General features: G+C 45.2%; 1 protein-coding gene across 2 annotated transcripts in view; it reads left to right on the top strand.

Moving 5' to 3' along the window:
* The window catches only part of LOC110523130 (ras-specific guanine nucleotide-releasing factor RalGPS1), a 306,441-nt gene that overhangs the window by 236,398 nt on the left and 50,779 nt on the right, over positions 1-19,264 (top strand). For both annotated transcript variants that reach the window (XM_036976684.2, XM_036976683.2), the window contains exon 11: positions 12,734-12,801. In XM_036976684.2, coding sequence (XP_036832579.1) covers positions 12,734-12,801 — 68 coding nt within the window. The remainder of the gene's footprint in view (positions 1-12,733; positions 12,802-19,264) is intronic.

The following is a 19,264-nucleotide window of genomic DNA, read 5'->3' as shown; positions in this document are numbered from 1 at the left end:
CTGCTGCCATGAAAGGATGCACCTGATTGGCAATGATGTTTTAGACATCCTGTGGAATTCAAAACATTGCTCCACTTTCATCAAGAGGCCCAATGTGTGCTGTGGAAACATAGCATCACACCACCACCACCACCAGCCTGCAATGTTGAGACGCTGCGTGATGGAAGCATGTACTCGTGGTTTTCTCTATACTCTAAGTCTTCTCATCAGCGTGAAACAGCAGGAACCGGGATTCATCAGCCCAGGCAATGTTTTCCAATTCTCCAGTGTTTTTGTTCCTTCAACTACAGTTTCTTTTTTTTTTTGTATTCTGAAAGAAGTGAAACTCTCTAAGGTCATTGGCTGCCTTACCCCATTCAAGGTACGACAAGTTGCGCATTATTTTATGGGTCTTTGGACACCAATGTTGTACTGGACTGTCAGTCTGTCCTCTTTCATCAATGACCTGTTTTTCGACCACTGGCCTGCCGTTGACTGGATGTCCTTTGGGTGGTGGACCATTCTTTATACACACGGGAAACTGTTGAGCGAGAAATCCCCAGCAACATTGCAGTTCTTGACACACTGTAAACGATGCACCTGGCACCTACTACCATACCCAGTTCAAAGGTACTTATGTATTTTGTCTTTCCCATTCACCCTCGGAATGGCACACACACACACACACACACACACAATCCATGTCTCAATTGTCTTAAGGTCTAAAAATCCTTCCTTAACCTGTCTCGTCCCCTTCATCTACACTGACATCAATGTGACATCAATAAGGGATCCTAACTCTCACCTGGTCAGTCTGTCATGGAAAAAGCAGGTGTTCCTAATGTTTTGTTCACTCGGTGTATTTGGCTAATTTAAGCAGATGAAAAGAGAAACTAGTGAATGTATAATGAAAGATAATGTATCGTGAAAGTAACGCAAAATAACAAAGCGAGTTATATAAGGAGTTACAATGCCAAGTAATATTGTAAAGTAACACGTTACTTTTGTTAAATGTAACACTGGGTGCAATGCACACGGACCCCAGCAGATCTGTTGGCCTTCAGGTTCTGTGGGCAGCTTGGACCCCAGCAGATCTGTTGGCCTTCAGGTTCTGTGGGCAGCTTGGACCCCAGCAGATCTGTTGGCCTTCAGGTTCTGTGGGCAGCTTGGACCCCAGCAGATCTGTTGGCCTTCATATTCTGTGGGCAGCTTGGACCCCAGCAGATCTGTTGGCCTTCATATTCTGTGGGCAGCTTGGACCCCAGCAGATCTGTTGGCCTTCAGATTCCGAGGACTGTTTCACATATCTTAACATGAGCTACCATTGCAATGTCATGACAACCTTATATCTATGTCTGTATGCAATATGGCCTCAATGAAAAACACATGGCAATAGTATTACTCTTTTAATGTGAAGAGTATTTATTACCTACGGCTATGTTTTTCTTTTATACATTTTTCTGCGTTGGAACTTTTGAATGGTCTGTTGTTGAAATTACCACCAGGGACACCTGAAGTCAATATTAAATTAATTATCAGCAAGCTGGAGTGGTTCCAACAAACTTAATGCACCATAGTACACGTCGGTCGGAAGCTCTGCCGGGGCAGTCCCGTTTAGTTCTCTCATATACTGCTTACACAGACAAGTTATATTTGCATGATTTATATTTTTTCATCATTAACTTTTGGTTCATGCATGTGACCGACAAATACCTCACGAGAGGCCTCTCTTCTCTGAGACCTTGAACGCTGAGACCTTGAAACTGAGATATCCCTTTCCATTCTCAAAACAATGTTCTGGGCATACTGCCAAATTTGCTTATACTGATGGTGAGGATTCCTCCCAGGCACAATCAATCAGTCACTTGCATGAACCCAGTCGAATTGGTTATTAGAAAAGCACAAATACAAAATATTCCTTCACAGGTTACTCAAATTATCTCATTTCAGAGCATCAAACTACTGCATTAAAAAAACAAATATCTGGAGAATGCAAGCTGTGGGTGTAGATTCTACAAGATGTTTGCACACTTTTTTAGGAGCACAGCTCAAAATATACAACTATACTGAACAAAAATATAAATGCAATATGTAGTGTTGGTCCAACTTTTCATGAGCTGAAATAAAAAATCCCCAAAACTTTCCATACGCACAAAAAATACTATTTTACCTCAAATGTTGTGCACAAATGTGTTTACATCACTGTTAGTGAGCATTTCTCCTTTGCCAAGATAATCCATCCATCTGACAGATGTGGCATATCAAGCAGCTGATTAAACAGCATGATCATTACACAGGTGCACCTTGTGCTAGGGGACAATAAAAGGCCACTTTAAAATGTGCAGTTTTGTCACCCAACACAATGCCACAGATCTCTCAAGTTTTGAGGGAAGAGTTCAATTGGCATGGTGAATGCAGACATGTCCACCAGAGCTGTTGCCAGAGAATTGAATGCTGCCTCCGACATCGTTTTAGACAACTTGGCAGTACGTCCATCCGTCCTCACAACCGCAGACCACATGTAACCATGCCAGCCCAAGACCTCCACATCTGGCTTCTTCACCTGCGGGATCATCTGAGACTAACCACCCGGACAGCTAATGAAACTGAAGAGTATTTTTGTCTGTAATAAAGACCTTTTGTGGGGGAAAACTAATTCTGATTGGCTGGGCCTGGCTCCCCAGCCAGGGTGGGCCTGGGAATGCATAGGCCCACCCATTGCTGCACCCCTGCCAAGTCATATAAAATCCATAGATTAGGCCCTAATGAGTTTATTTCAATTGACTGATTTCCTTACATGAACTGTAACTCACTAAAATCTTTGAAATTGTTACACATTGTGTTTTATTGTTGTTCAGTATATAATGTTGATATTGTGGATAGTCAGTTCTTGCATCCATAGCTCTATGAATTAGTGCTTGACATTTTTTCCAGCCCAATCTCTTATCTTTTTACAGAAACAGTGGCAGGATTTGGCTTTGTTATTGTTTAAATAGCTGATTGCCCCTTTTAATGTATACGGTGCATGTAGCTGTATTTTGCTGCAAGGAACACATCTGGTTCATGTTCTATTTTCCAATGTTTTTTTTTTTTTTGCTGTGTTGAGCCATTAACTTTTTATGTGTAGCAGAATTATTAATTTTTTTTAAATCCAAAATATTTTGTTTCCCACAACCTTTTCCATGGTCTCCTGTGTACAGTACGCAATACAAATCTTTCTATTGCCCTGTTTTCCAATTGTATGGTTATGACATGTTAATGTTTCTCAGCCTTCATGAGGATATCATGGATAGAACCACAGCTCTGAGTGATATTACTGAAAAGCAACATGGATAGAACCACAGCTCTAAGTGATATTACTGAAAAGCAACATGGATAGAACCACAGCTCTAAGTGATATTACTGACAAGCAACATGGCTAGAACCACAGCTCTAAGTGATATTACTGAAAAGCAACATGGCTAGAACCACAGCTCTAAGTGATATTACTGAAAAGCAACATGGATAGAACCACAGCTCTAAGTGATATTACTGAAAAGCAACATGGATAGAACCACAGCTCTAAGTGATATTACTGAAAAGCAACATGGATAGAACCACAGCTCTAAGTGATATTACTGAAAAGCAACATGGATAGAACCACAGCTCTAAGTGATATTACTGAAAAGCAACATGGATAGAACCACAGCTCTAAGTGATATTACTGAAAAGCAACATGGATAGAACCACAGGTCTAAGTGATATTACTGAAAAGCAACATGGATAGAACCACATATCTAAGTGATATTACTGAAAAGCAACATGGATAGAACCACAGCTCTAAGTGATATTACTGAAAAGCAACATGGATAGAACCACAGCTCTAAGCTCAGACAAGCCAATACAACAAACATCAGAAACCCAGTGGTACAAAACTTCAGGCCACTGTATGACGAGCAGTCAATCAGTAAAATAACACCGTGTCGGTAGCAGTCAATCAGTAAAATAACACCGTGTCTGTAGCAGTCAAACTGTAAAATAACACTGTGTCTGTAGCAGTCAAACTGTAAAATAACACCGTGTCTATAGCAGTCAATCAGTAAAATAACACCGTGTCTGTAGCAGTCAAACTGTAAAATAACACTGTGTCTGTAGCAGTCAAACTGTAAAATAACACCGTGTCGGTAGCAGTCAATCAGTAAAATAACACCGTGTCTGTAGCAGTCAAACTGTAAAATAACACCGTGTCTGTAGCAGTCAAACTGTAAAATAACACAGTGTCTGTAGCAGTCAAACTGTAAAATAACACCGTGTCTGTAGCAGTCAAACTGTAAAATAACACCGTGTCTATAGCAGTCAATCAGTAAAATAACACTGTCAGTAGCAGGCTTCACCAGTGTTTTAACACTGTCAGTAGCAGGCTTCACCAGTGTTTTAACACTGTCAGTAGCAGGCTTCACCAGTGTTTTAACACCGTGTCAGTAGCAGGCTTCACCACTGTTTTAACACTGTGTCAGTAGCAGGCTTCACCAGTGTTTTAACACCGTGTCAGTAGCAGGCTTCACGATTTTAATACCGTGTCAGTAGCAGGCTTCACCAGTGTTTTAACACTGTCGGTAGCAGGCTTCACCACTGTTTTAACGGCGTATCAGTAGCAGGCTTCACCACTGTTTTAACACCGTGTCAGTAGCAGGCTTCACGATTTTAACACCGTGTCAGTAGCAGGCTTCACGATTTTAACACTGTCGGTAGCAGGCTTCACGATTTTAACACTGTCGGTAGCAGGCTTCACCACTGTTTTAACGCCGTGTCAGTAGCAGGCTTCACCACTGTTTTAACACCGTGTCAGTAGCAGGCTTCACCACGATTTTAACACCGTGTCAGTAGCAGGCTTCACCACTGTTTTAACGCCGTGTCAGTAGCAGGCTTCACCACTGTTTTAACACTGTGTCTGTAGCAGGCTTCACCACTGTTTTAACACCGTGTCAGTAGCAGGCTTCACCACTGTTTTAACACCGTGTCAGTAGCAGGCTTCACTGTTTTAACACCGTGTCAGTAGCAGGCTTCACCACTGTTTTAACACCGTGTCAGTAGCAGCCTTCACCACTGTTTTAACACTGTGTCAGTAGCAGGCTTCACCACTGTTTTAACACTGTGTCAGTAGCAGGCTTCACCAGTGTTTTAACACTGTCAGTAGCAGGCTTCACCAGTGTTTTAACACCGTGTTGGTAGCAGGCTTCACCACTGTTTTAACACTGTCAGTAGCAGGCTTCACCAGTGTTTTAACACCATGTCAGTAGCAGGCTTCACGATTTTAATACCGTGTCAGTAGCAGGCTTCACCAGTGTTTTAACACTGTCGGTAGCAGGCTTCACCACTGTTTTAACGGCGTATCAGTAGCAGGCTTCACCACTGTTTTAACACCGTGTCAGTAGCAGGCTTCACGATTTTAACACCGTGTCAGTAGCAGGCTTCACGATTTTAACACTGTCGGTAGCAGGCTTCACCACTGTTTTAACGCCGTGTCAGTAGCAGGCTTCACCACTGTTTTAACACCGTGTCAGTAGCAGGCTTCACCACGATTTTAACACCGTGTCAGTAGCAGGCTTCACCACTGTTTTAACGCCGTGTCAGTAGCAGGCTTCACCACTGTTTTAACACTGTGTCTGTAGCAGGCTTCACCACTGTTTTAACACCGTGTCAGTAGCAGGCTTCACCACTGTTTTAACACCGTGTCAGTAGCAGGCTTCACTGTTTTAACACCGTGTCAGTAGCAGGCTTCACCACTGTTTTAACACTGTGTCAGTAGCAGGCTTCACCACTGTTTTAACACTGTGTCAGTAGCAGGCTTCACCAGTGTTTTAACACTGTCAGTAGCAGGCTTCACCAGTGTTTTAACACCGTGTTGGTAGCAGGCTTCACCACTGTTTTAACACTGTCAGTAGCAGGCTTCACCAGTGTTTTAACACCATGTCAGTAGCAGGCTTCACCACTGTTTTAACACTGTCAGTAGCAGGCTTCACCACTGTTTTAGCACTGTGTTGGTAGCAGGCTTCACCACTGTTTTAACACTCTGTCAGTAGCAGGCTTCACCACTGTTTTAACACCGTGTCAGTAGCAGGCTTCACCACTGTTTTAACACCGTGTCAGTAGCAGGCTTCACCACTGTTTTAACACAGTCAGTAGCAGGCTTCACGATTTTAACACCGCGTCAGTAGCAGGCTTCACGATTTAAATACCGTGTTGGTAGCAGGCTTCACTACTGTTTTAAAGGGACTTATATTTCTTTCATGGCTTCCTCTATATCTCTGCCTCCCGTAGCTGTTGGGAACACACACCTGGTTCCCATATCCAGCACTGCAGTACAGCTTGTCTACTTTTCTGTTAAATGTGGCCTGGGGAGGTTTCTGTCTCAACAGACACTCTCCTGGCATGTGAAAGAGATGTTGGTGGAATTGGAACAGTGGATGAAGGGTCGGCTAGAACAGGACGGCCCCATTCCCCCAAAAATTGAGGGAGGCATGGAGGCGACAGGTGGATTTGAGGGGACGTCAGTTTTGTGGTGAAGGTTGTGGTAACCATCCGGACCGGTGGAGGGGGTTCCAATGTGGTAACCATAGTGACGGCTGTCTGCGATCCTCACTCAAAGTCCCTTAGCAACCAGAGAGAGAAAGGGAGCGCAAGAGAGAGCCCTTAATCTTTTTCCAGATGCCTTCATCCTTCCCTCAGCCTGCTGCTTTCCTCAGCACTGACCAACCTGGACCCTCCCTCCCTCTCTCCATCCCTCCCTCAGCCTTCTGCTTTCATCAGCACTGACCAACCTGGACCCTCCCTCCCTCTCTACATCCCTCCCTCCCTCTCTCCATCCCTCCCTCCCTCCCCCTCTCCCTCCCTCCCTCCCTCTCTCCCTCCCTCCCCCTCTCCCTCCCTCCCTCCCTCTCTCCCTCCCTCCCTCCCTCACGCTCTCTCTCCCTCCCTCCCTCCCTCCCTCACGCTCTCTCTCCCTCCCTCCCTCCCTCCCTCACTCTCTCCATCCCTCCCTCCCTCACTCTCTTTCCATCCCTCCCTCCCTCACTCTCTTTCCATCCCTCCCTCCCTCTGTCTGGTCTTTGAATGCATTGTAACTTTCCATCCTGAGGGAGAGAAAAAAGACTGTCTGGGTCTGCTTTCCTTTGGAAAGTTCAGTGGTCTGATTCAGACTGTACCCAGGGCAGGTTACAGTGGTCTGATTCAGACTGTACCCAGGGCAGGTTACAGTGGTCTGATTCAGACTGTACCCAGGGCAGGTTACAGTGGTCTGATTCAGACTGTACCCAGGGCAGGTTACAGTGGTCTGGTTCAGACTGTACCCGGGGCAGGTTACAGTGGTCTGATTCAGACTGTACCCAGGGCAGGTTACAGTGGTCTGGTTCAGACTGTACCCAGGGCAGGTTACAGTGGTCTGATTCAGACTGTACCCAGGGCAGGTTACAGTGGTCTGGTTCAGACTGTACCCAGGGCAGGTTACAGTGGTCTGGTTCAGACTGTACCCAGGGCAGGTTACAGTGGTCTGGTTCAGACTGTACCCAGGGCAGGTTACAGTGGTCTGATTCAGACTGTACCCAGGGCAGGTTACAGTGGTCTGGTTCAGACTGTACCCAGGGCAGGTTACAGTGGTCTGATTCAGACTGTACCCAGGGCAGGTTACAGTGGTCTGATTCAGACTGTACCCAGGGCAGGTTACAGTGGTCTGATTCAGACTGTACCCAGGGCAGGTTACAGTGGTCTGATTCAGACTGTACCCAGGGCAGGTTACAGTGGTCTGGTTCAGACTGTACCCGGGGCAGGTTACAGTGGTCTGATTCAGACTGTACCCAGGGCAGGTTACAGTGGTCTGATTCAGACTGTACCCAGGGCAGGTTAGTGGTCTGATTCAGACTGTACCCAGGGCAGGTTACAGTGGTCTGATTCAGACTGTACCCAGGGCAGGTTAGTGGTCTGATTCAGACTGTACCCAGGGCAGGTTAGTGGTCTGATTCAGACTGTACCCAGGGCAGGTTAGTGGTCTGATTCAGACTGTACCCAGGGCAGGTTACAGTGGTCTGATTCAGACTGTACCCAGGGTAGGTTACAGTGGTCTGACTGTACCCAGGGCAGGTTACCGTGGTCTGACTGTACCCAGGGCAGGTTACCGTGGTCTGACTGTACCCAGGGCAGGTTACCGTGGTCTGACTGTACCCAGGGCAGGTTACCGTGGTCTGACTGTACCCAGGGCAGGTTACCGTGGTCTAACTGTACCCAGGGCAGGTTACAGTGGTCTGACTGTACCCAGGGCAGGTTACCGTGGTCTGATTCAGACTGTACCCAGGGCAGGTTACAGTGGTCTGACTGTACCCAGGGCAGGTTACCGTGGTCTGACTGTACCCAGGGCAGGTTACCGTGGTCTAACTGTACCCAGGGCAGGTTAGTGGTCTGATTCAGACTGTACCCAGGGCAGGTTACAGTGGTCTGATTCAGACTGTACCCAGGGCAGGTTAGTGGTCTGATTCAGACTGTACCCAGGGCAGGTTAGTGGTCTGATTCAGACTGTACCCAGGGCAGGTTACAGTGGTCTGATTCAGACTGTACCCAGGGTAGGTTACAGTGGTCTGACTGTACCCAGGGCAGGTTACCGTGGTCTGACTGTACCCAGGGCAGGTTACCGTGGTCTGACTGTACCCAGGGCAGGTTACCGTGGTCTGACTGTACCCAGGGCAGGTTACCGTGGTCTGACTGTACCCAGGGCAGGTTACCGTGGTCTAACTGTACCCAGGGCAGGTTACAGTGGTCTGACTGTACCCAGGGCAGGTTACCGTGGTCTGATTCAGACTGTACCCAGGGCAGGTTACAGTGGTCTGACTGTACCCAGGGCAGGTTACCGTGGTCTAACTGTACCCAGGGCAGGTTACCGTGGTCTAACTGTACCCAGGGCAGGTTATAGTGGTCTGATTCAGACTGTAAAAAATAAAGAAAAACCCTTGAAAATGGTGTGTGAATGTGATATTTCATTTATATTTTATTTTTTTAAACATTTGCAAACATTTCTCAAAACCTGTTTTTACTTTGTCATTATGGGGAATTGTGTGTAGATTGAGGGGGGGGACAATTGAATAACATTTAGAATAAAATGTACCGTAACAAAATGTGGAAAAAGTCAAGGGGCCTGAATATTTTCCTAACGCGCTGTTCGTCACAACTTTGAGCATTTAACTATAATGCCATGTTTTATGAAGGAGAATTCCTTTCAACTATTCGTCATGACCCACTTTCAAAAACAACCTGATTGAAATGATTTTATTTTCCAGAAGAGCTGGGTTCTACAGCAATACACGCACGTGTTTAATTACATTACTGTGTGTTCGTGTGAATATGTGCTTTTGGCAAAACTACATCCGGTGAGTTCTTCAGGCAGCCCAAAATACTTTTTGAAAATAGTTTTTGGGGTTAAACCTTGACAATACAGTAGTTAGTCTTTGTCTGTTATTTAGTCTGTCTGCCAGTTAGACTAACTCATAGACAAAAGACTGACTGACTGACTCTTTTGTCAGTTAGTGTTAGTCTGTCTGTTATCAGCATGCTTTGCTTGAGTTTGATTTAATATATACAAATGCATTTGTTGTCAGAAATGTGCTGTTTCCTCCAGGAGAAACTGCATGGATAGTTTTGATATTTGTGTGATTTGTAAAGCGTCAATCGGCAATTGAAACGATAACAAAGCCCCTCCTCGTCCCTGTTCCGGGTTAAAAGCTGAGGGACTGGAGACATGTCACCAAGCTCATGAATACAAGGATTGACCATCCTTGAGATCAACATGTTAGTTTTAACCATGTTTTGACCCTATACGTTGTTTGTTTACATTTACTTTATAACAAGCGTATATTTTGGCTTCTGATGGGGTACGACAGTTGTACTAAGCTCATAAGTTATATTATTTTATTTTATTTTTACCTTTATTTAACCAGGCAAGTCAGTTAAGAACAAATTCTTATTTTCAATGACGGCCTAGGAACAGTGGGTTAACTGCCTTGTTCAGGGGCAGAACGACAGATTTGTACCTTGTCAACTCAGGGGGTTTGAACTTGCAACACTCTAACCACTAGGCTACCCTGCCGCCCCGAACCAATGGGTACGTACTGTATAATTTTAATTTATAAGCCCCCCCCCCCAAAAAGAAAGTATGTAACAACTGCAGATTGTTCCTTTTTAAGAGCTGCTTTTACTCACTTCACTTGTTGAAAACTTCCTGATTTGTACCCGTGTTACTCTAGTTCTTCACTGAAATGTCCCTAACCAGGAATTCATCTGCACTAACAAGTGATTTATCTGTATTTCTGGACCTTATCGATATCAACACCATTCCAGGTTGACAGAAACCAACTCAAAAGAGTGCCTTTTGATCCAATTACAATGAGGACAGTAGTGATAATCTTGTAGAGTTGTAAGTGTCAGATATGCAGTGGAAAGCTCTGAATTTAGTTTACGGTGCAGCCCTTTGGCTCTGGTCGGTGCGTTGTAACAGAAGAGCCTGTGGTGTCACCACTCAACCACGGGTTAGCCACACGGGTTGTTATTTATACCCACGGCGTATCCAGATGGACAGTCGGTCTATCTTCTGTCCGACAGACATCTGTTGTGCCCCTCAGGCCTTCCTACCAAAGTGTTTATGCTTTGTTTGCCTTACGATCTTCATTGAATTACCTTGACATGTGCTTTTAGTTCTGCCATTTACCCATGTGAGGGAGAGTTTAGTTCTACCATTTACCCCTGGGAGGGAGCGTTTAGTTCTACCATTTACCCCTGGGAGGGAGCGTTTAGTTCTACCATTTACCCCTGGGAGAGAGCGTTTAGTTCTGCCATTTACCCCTGGGAGGGAGCGTTTAGTTCTACCATTCACCCCTGTGAGGGAGCGTTTAGTTCTACCATTCACCCCTGTGAGGGAGAGTTTAGTTCTACCATTCACCCCTGTGAGGGAGAGTTTAGTTCTACCATTTACCCCTGGGAGGGAGCGTTTAGTTCTACCATATACCCCTGTGAGGGAGTGTTTAGTTCTACCATATACCCCTGTGAGGGAGTGTTTAGTTCTACCATTTACCTCTGTGAGGGAGAGTTTAGTTCTACCATTTACCCCTGGGAGGGAGCGTTTAGTTCTACCATTTACCCCTGTGAGGGAGCGTTTAGTTCTACCATTTACCCCTGTGAGGGAGAGTTTAGTTCTACCATTTACCCCTGTGAGGGAGCGTTTAGTTCTGCCATTTACCCCTGTGAGGGAGCATTTAGTTCTACCATTTACCCCTGGGAGGGAGCATTTAGTTCTACCATTTACCCCTGTGAGGGAGTATTTAGTTCAACCATTTACCCCTGGGAGGGAGCGTTTAGTTCTACCATCATACAATCATACAATATATGATACAATGTGATTTTCTGGATTTTGGTTTTAGATTCCGTCTCTCACAGTTGATGTGTACCTATGATAAAAATTACAGTCCTCTACATGCTTTGTAAGTAGGAAAACCTGCAAAATCGGCAGTGTATCAAATACTTGTTCTCCCCACTGTAAATACCAGATTTCCTATAATGTCCTCCAATAATCTATATGTGCAATTTATGGTATTTGTGTTGCTATAACATTTGGTTTAAAGTGACTTTGAGGATTATTTGGGCAGGATTTTTGAGCCATCCTGCTATAGACCAATCAAATCAAATGTTGTCACACACACATGGTTAGCAGATGCGAGTGTAGCGAAATGCTTGTGCTTCTAGTTCCCGACCATGCAGTAATATCTAACAAGTAATCTAACCTACCAATAGTAACCTAACAATCACATTTTTTTCACTAGTGGGTTAAGTAAATAAAGAAAACTAAGTCATATTTTTGGTCATTGTCTCCCAGGATCAATGCATTCAATCACTTTTTGTGTATTTCAAATGTTGCTGGAAATATGACCAAATTAGTATTTACTTCAAAATTCTGAAAACTGAAATGATACTACATTCAAATGATGGTAAATGTGGATTGTACTTTCTGCACATTAAAGTAAACATTTGTTTTACAGTATGTAGTGCTAATTAACAATACTTTTGCTAAAATCTATATTTTTTTATTTATATATCTCATGATGTTTTGATAAGAATCAAGTTTATATTCTTCTATCATCGTTGTTTTTTTTTCAAATCGTTTATTTTTCAAAATGACCCCAGTTAGTATTTCATGTATGTTAAATATGTTGGTGGTATGAAGATGAAGGACCCTCTTGTGCGTCGTGTATATATAAATACATTTCCAGAAGTGATAGGATCAACCTTTTTTTGTTGAGGTCACTTGATCAAAACATTTAATTGAAGTGTCCCATTCCAGTTACAGGCTTCACATGTGGCAAAGAGGGGTTTCTTCTGACAGAGACCCCACTTGTTTTTTGGGGGGGTTTTCTTATAGCAAACTCCAAACATTTTAATTTGTTTTCAGATTTGTTTAGTAGAATAAAACACAGGCTTTGCTTTGACTTTTAGATCATCCATTTCCCCCTGGCAAGGATTTCTGTCACACATATTAAATCAATACTCCTACTAAAAAAGGAGACATTGTTGTCCATTGCTATGGGCTTATCAATAGGGCTCATTCAAAAAGCTATGACATCACTAGATATGACATCACAAGCTATGATATCACAAGCTATGGTGAGTGACTCAAGCAGTGGATTTGAGGTATATGAATTGTGAGTGTCCTCCGGTTGCTGACCAGATGGTTGTGTTGTTGCAGGCTTTCTCTGAAGATCGAACCTATGCACGGCTCCCCGCGCATGGCCTCATCCAAGGAAGACCTAGCAGGTAAGACCCGTGTGTGTATCTGTGTTTGTGTGTCCTCCGTTTAAATATTATTGGGTTTTAGAGCCTTGTACGCACATCCCTTTCCTTCTGGCCAACCTCTCACGTTCCTTTCCTTCTGGTCAACCTTTCACATCCCTTTCCTTCTAGCCAACCTCTCACGTCCCTTTCCTTCTAGCCAACCACTCACGTCCCTTTCCTTCTAGCCAACCACTCACGTCCCTTTCCTTCTAGCCAACCACTCACGTCCCTTTCCTTCTAGCCAACCACTCACGTCCCTTTCCTTCTAGCCAACCACTCACGTCCCTTTCCTTCTAGCCAACCACTCACGTCCCTTTCCTTCTAGCCAACCACTCACGTCCCTTTCCTTCTAGCCAACCACTCACGTCCCTTTCCTTCTAGCCAACCACTCACGTCCCTTTCCTTCTAGCCAACCACTCACGTCCCTTTCCTTCTAGCCAACCACTCACGTCCCTTTCCTTCTAGCCAACCACTCACGTCCCTTTCCTTCTAGCCAACCACTCACGTCCCTTTCCTTCTAGCCAACCACTCACGTCCCTTTCCTTCTAGCCAACCTCTCACTTCCCTTTCCTTCTGGCCAACCTCTCACGTCCCTTTCCTTCTGGCCAACCTCTCACGTCCCTTTCCTTCTAGCCAACCTCTCACGCCCCTTTCCTTCTGGCCAACCTCTCACGTTCCTTTCCTTCTGGCCAACCTCTCACGTCCCTTTCCTTCTAGCCAACCTCTCACGCCCCTTTCCTTCTAGCCAACCTCTCACATTCCTTTCCTTCTATCCAACCTCTCACGCCCCTTTCCTTCTAGCCAACCTCTCACATTCCTTTCCTTCTAGCCAACCTCTCACATCCCTTCTGGTCAACCTCTCACGTCCCTTTCCTTCTGGCCAACCTCTCACGTCCCTTTCCTTCTGGCCAACCTCTCACGTCCCTTTCCTTCTGGCCAACCTCTCACGTCCCTTTCCTTCTGGCCAACCTCTCACGTCCCTTTCCTTCTGGCCAACCTCTCACGTCCCTTTCCTTCTGGCCAACCTCTCACCTCCCTTTCCTTCTGGCCAACCTCTCACGTCCCTTTCCTTCTGGCCAACCTTTCGGGAAGAATGCCTTGAAAAAGAAATGGGGAAAAAAAGTTCAAGGTTAATCACCGATCAAACTCAATGACCCTCAAACTGCGGATGACCCTCAAACTGTGAGTTGGGGGCAGGCGGGGGGGGGGGCGATTCCCTGTCCCAGCATGCAACGAGGCTTTCAGCTTGGCCCCACCTGAGTGTTTACGCCGTGGCAGAATGAGATCACTGGCTACCAATCCCGGCAAACCTCTCAGGATTGAGTTATTGCGGGGCCCAGGAGGGCCGGCGAGGGCCAGCCCTGGTTGAGTCATTCCATTTGGATTGGAGGGAGAGGGGGAAACAAGCGCAGCACTGGCCTGGCTGTTCCAGAGTGGGCTGAAGCAACACAAGCAACCCCCCCCCCACCCCCACCTCCACACTGACCCATTCAGAGCTAAGACGTCAGTCTTCCTCTCTTTCTCTTTTCACTCTTTCTTGTACAACCTCTTGTCTCTCTTTCACTTGGCTTCTATCTCCGCCCCTCTCTTGTCTTTCCCACTGTACTCTGAGGTCATCTATAGAGTCGGGGTGTTACAACAATTATCCCGCATGCTATCTGAGTTTAATCCACGTCAAGGGCAGCAGACGAAATAAGCAGTGATTTTTTTTTTTTTAAATGCTCCATGTGGACAGATGTTACAGGGAATGGTTCCTTTCCTTGATTTCTTGACCTTCCTTTACTTTCCTCTGTCTGTTGACCAGGAGAGTGTTAAGGGTGATGTAATGGGGTTGGAATTGCTCCAGATGGATGTGGGTTGGGGGAATAGAGAGTTCCACGGAATGGTGAAAAAAAAAAAAGAAGGTTGCAGGGGGAGTGTGCGTGTGATGACTCTTCATTCACAGGGAGTAGACAGTGATTGCGTATAGGCTAAACAATGGCAACATTGACGGCTTCCTTCCGTTATGAAGTGTGTGTGTGTGTGTGTGTGGACAGTGCCGTATTATTTCATTTATTTAATAAGCAAAGTTATTCAATAATCAATACCCCCTTTCACTCAATAACTGGGTGTTCTGTTCTGCTTTTAGCTGCAATGACTCCAACCAAACGCTTCCTGTAGTTGTTGATCAGTCGCTCACGTCGCAGTGGAGGAATTTTGGCCCCCTCTTCCATGCAGAACTGCTTTAACTCAGAAACATTTGTGGGGTTTTGACCATGAACTGCTGATTTCAGGTCCTGCCACAACAACTCAATCGGGTTTAGGTCTGGACTTTTGACTAGGCCATTCCAGAACTTTATTTTCAGGCATTCTGATGTAGACTAGGATCTATTTAACCGGTCGTAAGTTGTTGTTTTTCTGTCACTCTTGGTGAACATAACTCAGAGAAAATACATATCACATGTGGCGTTCCACAAGGTTCCGTTTTGGGTCCGGTACTGTTCCGTGTGTATATACGTTACCCCTTTGGCAGCGTTATCAGAAAGCACAGCATCGATTTTCACTGCTACGCAGACGATACACAACTTTACATTTCTGTGTCAGCAGAGAATTTTAGCTCCACAGAAAAATTATTTGACTGTATTAGTGATTTTAAATACTTGGATGGCTCACAACTTCCTCCAGCTAAATCAAGACAAGGCCGAGGTACTTATTGTTGGAGCCAAAGCACAGAGAGAGAATTAGGCCTCATATTTTAATTCACGGGCAATAAAGATAAAACACCAAGTAAAAAAAACCTAGCTGTTATTTTAGATTCTTAACTCAATTTTCGAATCACACATTAGGAATATGAACAAAATAGCTTTTTACCACCTGAGGAACATTGCCAAGGTGTGGACGTTTCTCTCTCAGGCTGATAGAATTCATTTTAAGATTCTTCTATTGGTTTTTAAATCAACCCATGATTGTGCACCCCAATACTGCAGACAACCTTTTAAGTTATGTACCCAGTAGATTCCTCAGGCACTGGCCTTTTAACTATCCCAAAGCCTAAGACCAAGAGGCATTGAGAAGCATCCTTTAGTTACTATGACCCCAGCCTCTGGAATAGCCTGCCTAGAGAACCTGAGGGGGACAAAACTGTGGACATCTTTTATGTTTATTCTGTATTAAATATTTCCGTTTTTATTTTCATTGTTTTTCTTTTTTCCTGTGAAGCACATTGTGTTGCAGTCCGTGTCTGAAATGTGCTGTATAAATGAAGCTTGATTTGATGTGATTAGTGTGTTCTGGATCATTGTCTTGCTGCATGACCCAGCTGCTCTTCAGCTCACGGATGGATAGCTTGACATTCTCCTTTAGAATTCTCTGTTTCTCTGATTCTGAGCAGAATTCATGATTGTGAGAGAAGGATCAACAACTGCAGGAAGCGTTTAGTTGCAGTCGTTGCTGCTAACAAATGGCACAACCAGTTATTGAGTGTAAGGGGGGGCAATTTACTTTTTTGGGGTGTTGCGTAACTTTGTTGCTTTAATCATGTATTTAATTATCAACATTTTGTTATTTGTTCACTCAGGTTTCCTTTATCTAATATTATGTTTTGGTTGAAGATCTGACAATATTCAGTGTCAGAAATACGCAAAAATAGAGAATCTGAAAGGGTGAAAAGTTTTGTGTGTGAGGGGGTATATGGTGGGGATATAAGGGGGGGGGGGTGTAGGGGTGTAGCGAATCTGTATGGGGGGGTGGGGGGGGTGTAGACAAGCTATATTGAAACAGGTGAGTCTATAAGGACTACATTCTGTCCTGGGATAATGGGCCCTTACCAGGACTACAATCTGTCCTGGGACAATGGGCCCTTACCAGGAGTACAATCTGTCCTGGGACAATGGGCCCTTACCAGGACTACATTCTGTCCTGGGACAATGGGCCCTTACCAGGAGTACAATCTGTCCTGGGACAATGGGCCCTTACCAGGACTACATTCTGTCCTGGGACAATGGGCCCTTACCAGGACTACAATCTGTCCTGGGACAATGGGCTCTTACCAGGACTACAATCTGTCCTGGGATAATGGGCCCTTACCAGGAGTACAATCTGTCCTGGGACAATGGGCCCTTACCAGGACTACATTCTGTCCTGGGACAATGGGCCCTTACCAGGACTACAATCTGTCCTGGGACAATGGGCTCTTACCAGGACTACAATCTGTCCTGGGATAATGGGCCCTTACCAGGACTACATTCCGTCCTGGGACAATGGGCCCTTACCAACCTGCCAGTCTTCCCAAAGAGAAAAAAGAGGGCTAAAGGAATAGGGACAATGCATTATGGGTAGGAATAAGTATGGTATAGCATGCATTTAATACAAACCAAAGTAAAAGGGATTGTTTAAGTCTATGTCTAAAGTGTTTTATGTGGGACCTTTTACTACGTTTTATATTTTTATCAACTGATGGAGACGTTTGATAGGATTCAGAGAACATTTGGTATGTAAGCATACTGAGGCTGTACACGTGCTATAGACGTAGCCGGTGTGTAAAACACAGTCGGTTAATTCCAAAGAATTCCGTTTTATTTTTGAGTTTTAGTATGACTTTTTATTTGCGCTCACTGTCACACAATGAACCCGGACGGGGACAGCCAATGGTGAGACATTTCCTTCTGCGCTCATTAAGGAAGCAGCTAAAAGTAGTCTAATAGCAGTGTCACTCGGCGACCAGACCCCAGGAATGTAACAAAAGGCTATATATTTTTTTTTCCATGTTCCAGTGGTCTAATCTCAGCGATCAGGGGACCACGTTATGGGGGACTGTATTTATCAGGGTTGCCACGGTAACCTGCAACTTCTGTTTTCTCTCCCTCTTTATTTTTCTTTTTCTAACACGTTTTCTTTTCATTACAAGGCCAGAAAGAAATGTGCAGGATATTCAGATTTACAGCTTGATTACCACATCGACACAGACACGTAGGAGCAACCAATGCTGTTGTTTCTAAAAACAGGACTGTAAAGACTGTGGTAGCACACTGAACTCAAAGCCCATTCATTTTTTGCTTAGGAAGCTAATGCAAGCCTTCAGGTTTCAGGCAAGGTTAGTCATTATCACATATATCACTGAACAGACCCTGTAACATGAGTGAAAAGAAACACTGTGCCACAAAAATAAATAGTAATGTTACCAATCTTGCCATTGCAAAAAAAGCCGGACATTATGCACAGTATGTTGTTAAGCATGCAAAACACAGGAAGACTCTGAGAGCGTTTGTTACCTAAGCCCTTTCCCCTGTTTTGCCAAAGGGACTGAAAAACATACCTGACAGACAACGTGAAAAGATATAATCACAGATCAAGTGGCCGCGCCCCATCAAGGAAGGGTTTCCCATCGAGGAAGGTTAGGGGTTTCCCATCGAGGAAGGTTAGGGGTTTCCCATCGAGGAAGGTTAGGGGTTTCCCATCGAGGAAGGTTAGGGGTTTCCCATCGAGGAAGGTTAGGGGTTTCCCATCTAGGAAGGTTAGGGGTTTCCCATCTAGGAAGGTTAGGGGTTTCCCATCTAGGAAGGTTAAGGGTTTCCCATCTAGGAAGGTTAGGGGTTTCCCATCGAGGACGGTTAGGGGTTTCCCATCTAGGAAGGTTAGGGGTTTCCCATCGAGGAAGGTTAGGGGTTTCCCATCGAGGAAGGTTAGGGGTTTCCCATCGAGGAAGGTTAGGGGTTTCCCATCGAGGAAGGTTAGGGGTTTCCCATCGAGGAAGGTTAAGGGTTTCCCATCTAGGAAGGTTAAGGGTTTCCCATCTAGGAAGGTTAGGGGTTTCCCATCGAGGAAGGTTAGGGGTTTCCCATCGAGGAAAGTTAGGGGTTTCCCATCGAGGAAGATTTAGGATTTCCCATCTAGGAAGGTTAGGGGTTTCCCATCGAGGAAGGTTAGGGGTTCCCCATCTAGGAAGGTTAGGGGTTCCCCATCTAGGAAGGTTAGGGGTTCCCCATCTAGGAAGGTTAGGGGTTCCCCATCAAGGAAGGGTTTTTCCATCGAGGAAGATTTAGGGTTTCCCATCTAGGAAGGTTAGGGGTTCCCCATCGAGGAAGGTTAGGGGTTCCCCATCGAGGAAGGTTAGGGGTTCCCCATCGAGGAAGGTTAGGGGTTCCCCATCGAGGAAGGTTAGGGGTTTCCCATCGAGGAAGGTTAGGGGTTTCCCATCGAGGAAGATTAGGGGTTTCCCATCTAGGAAGGTTAGGGGTTCCCCATCTAGGAAGGTTAGGGGTTCCCTATCAAGTAAGGGTTTTTCCATCTAGGAAGATTAGGGGTTTCCCATCTAGGAAGGTTAGGGGTTCCCCATCAAGGAAGGGTTTTTCCATCGAGGAATATTTAGGGTTCCCCATCGAGGAAGGTTAGGGGTTCCCCATCGAGGAAGCTTAGGGGTTCCCCATCGACGAAGGTTAGTGGTTCCCCATCGCGGAATGTTAGGGGT

The sequence above is a fragment of the Oncorhynchus mykiss genome, chromosome 5, assembly GCF_057628025.1.
Source record: "Oncorhynchus mykiss isolate SJ-2025 chromosome 5, ASM5762802v1, whole genome shotgun sequence".
NCBI classification, from domain to species: domain Eukaryota; kingdom Metazoa; phylum Chordata; class Actinopteri; order Salmoniformes; family Salmonidae; genus Oncorhynchus; species Oncorhynchus mykiss.
Note: the sequence above shows the minus strand (reverse complement) of the source record. Positions and strands in the feature narration are given on the sequence as shown.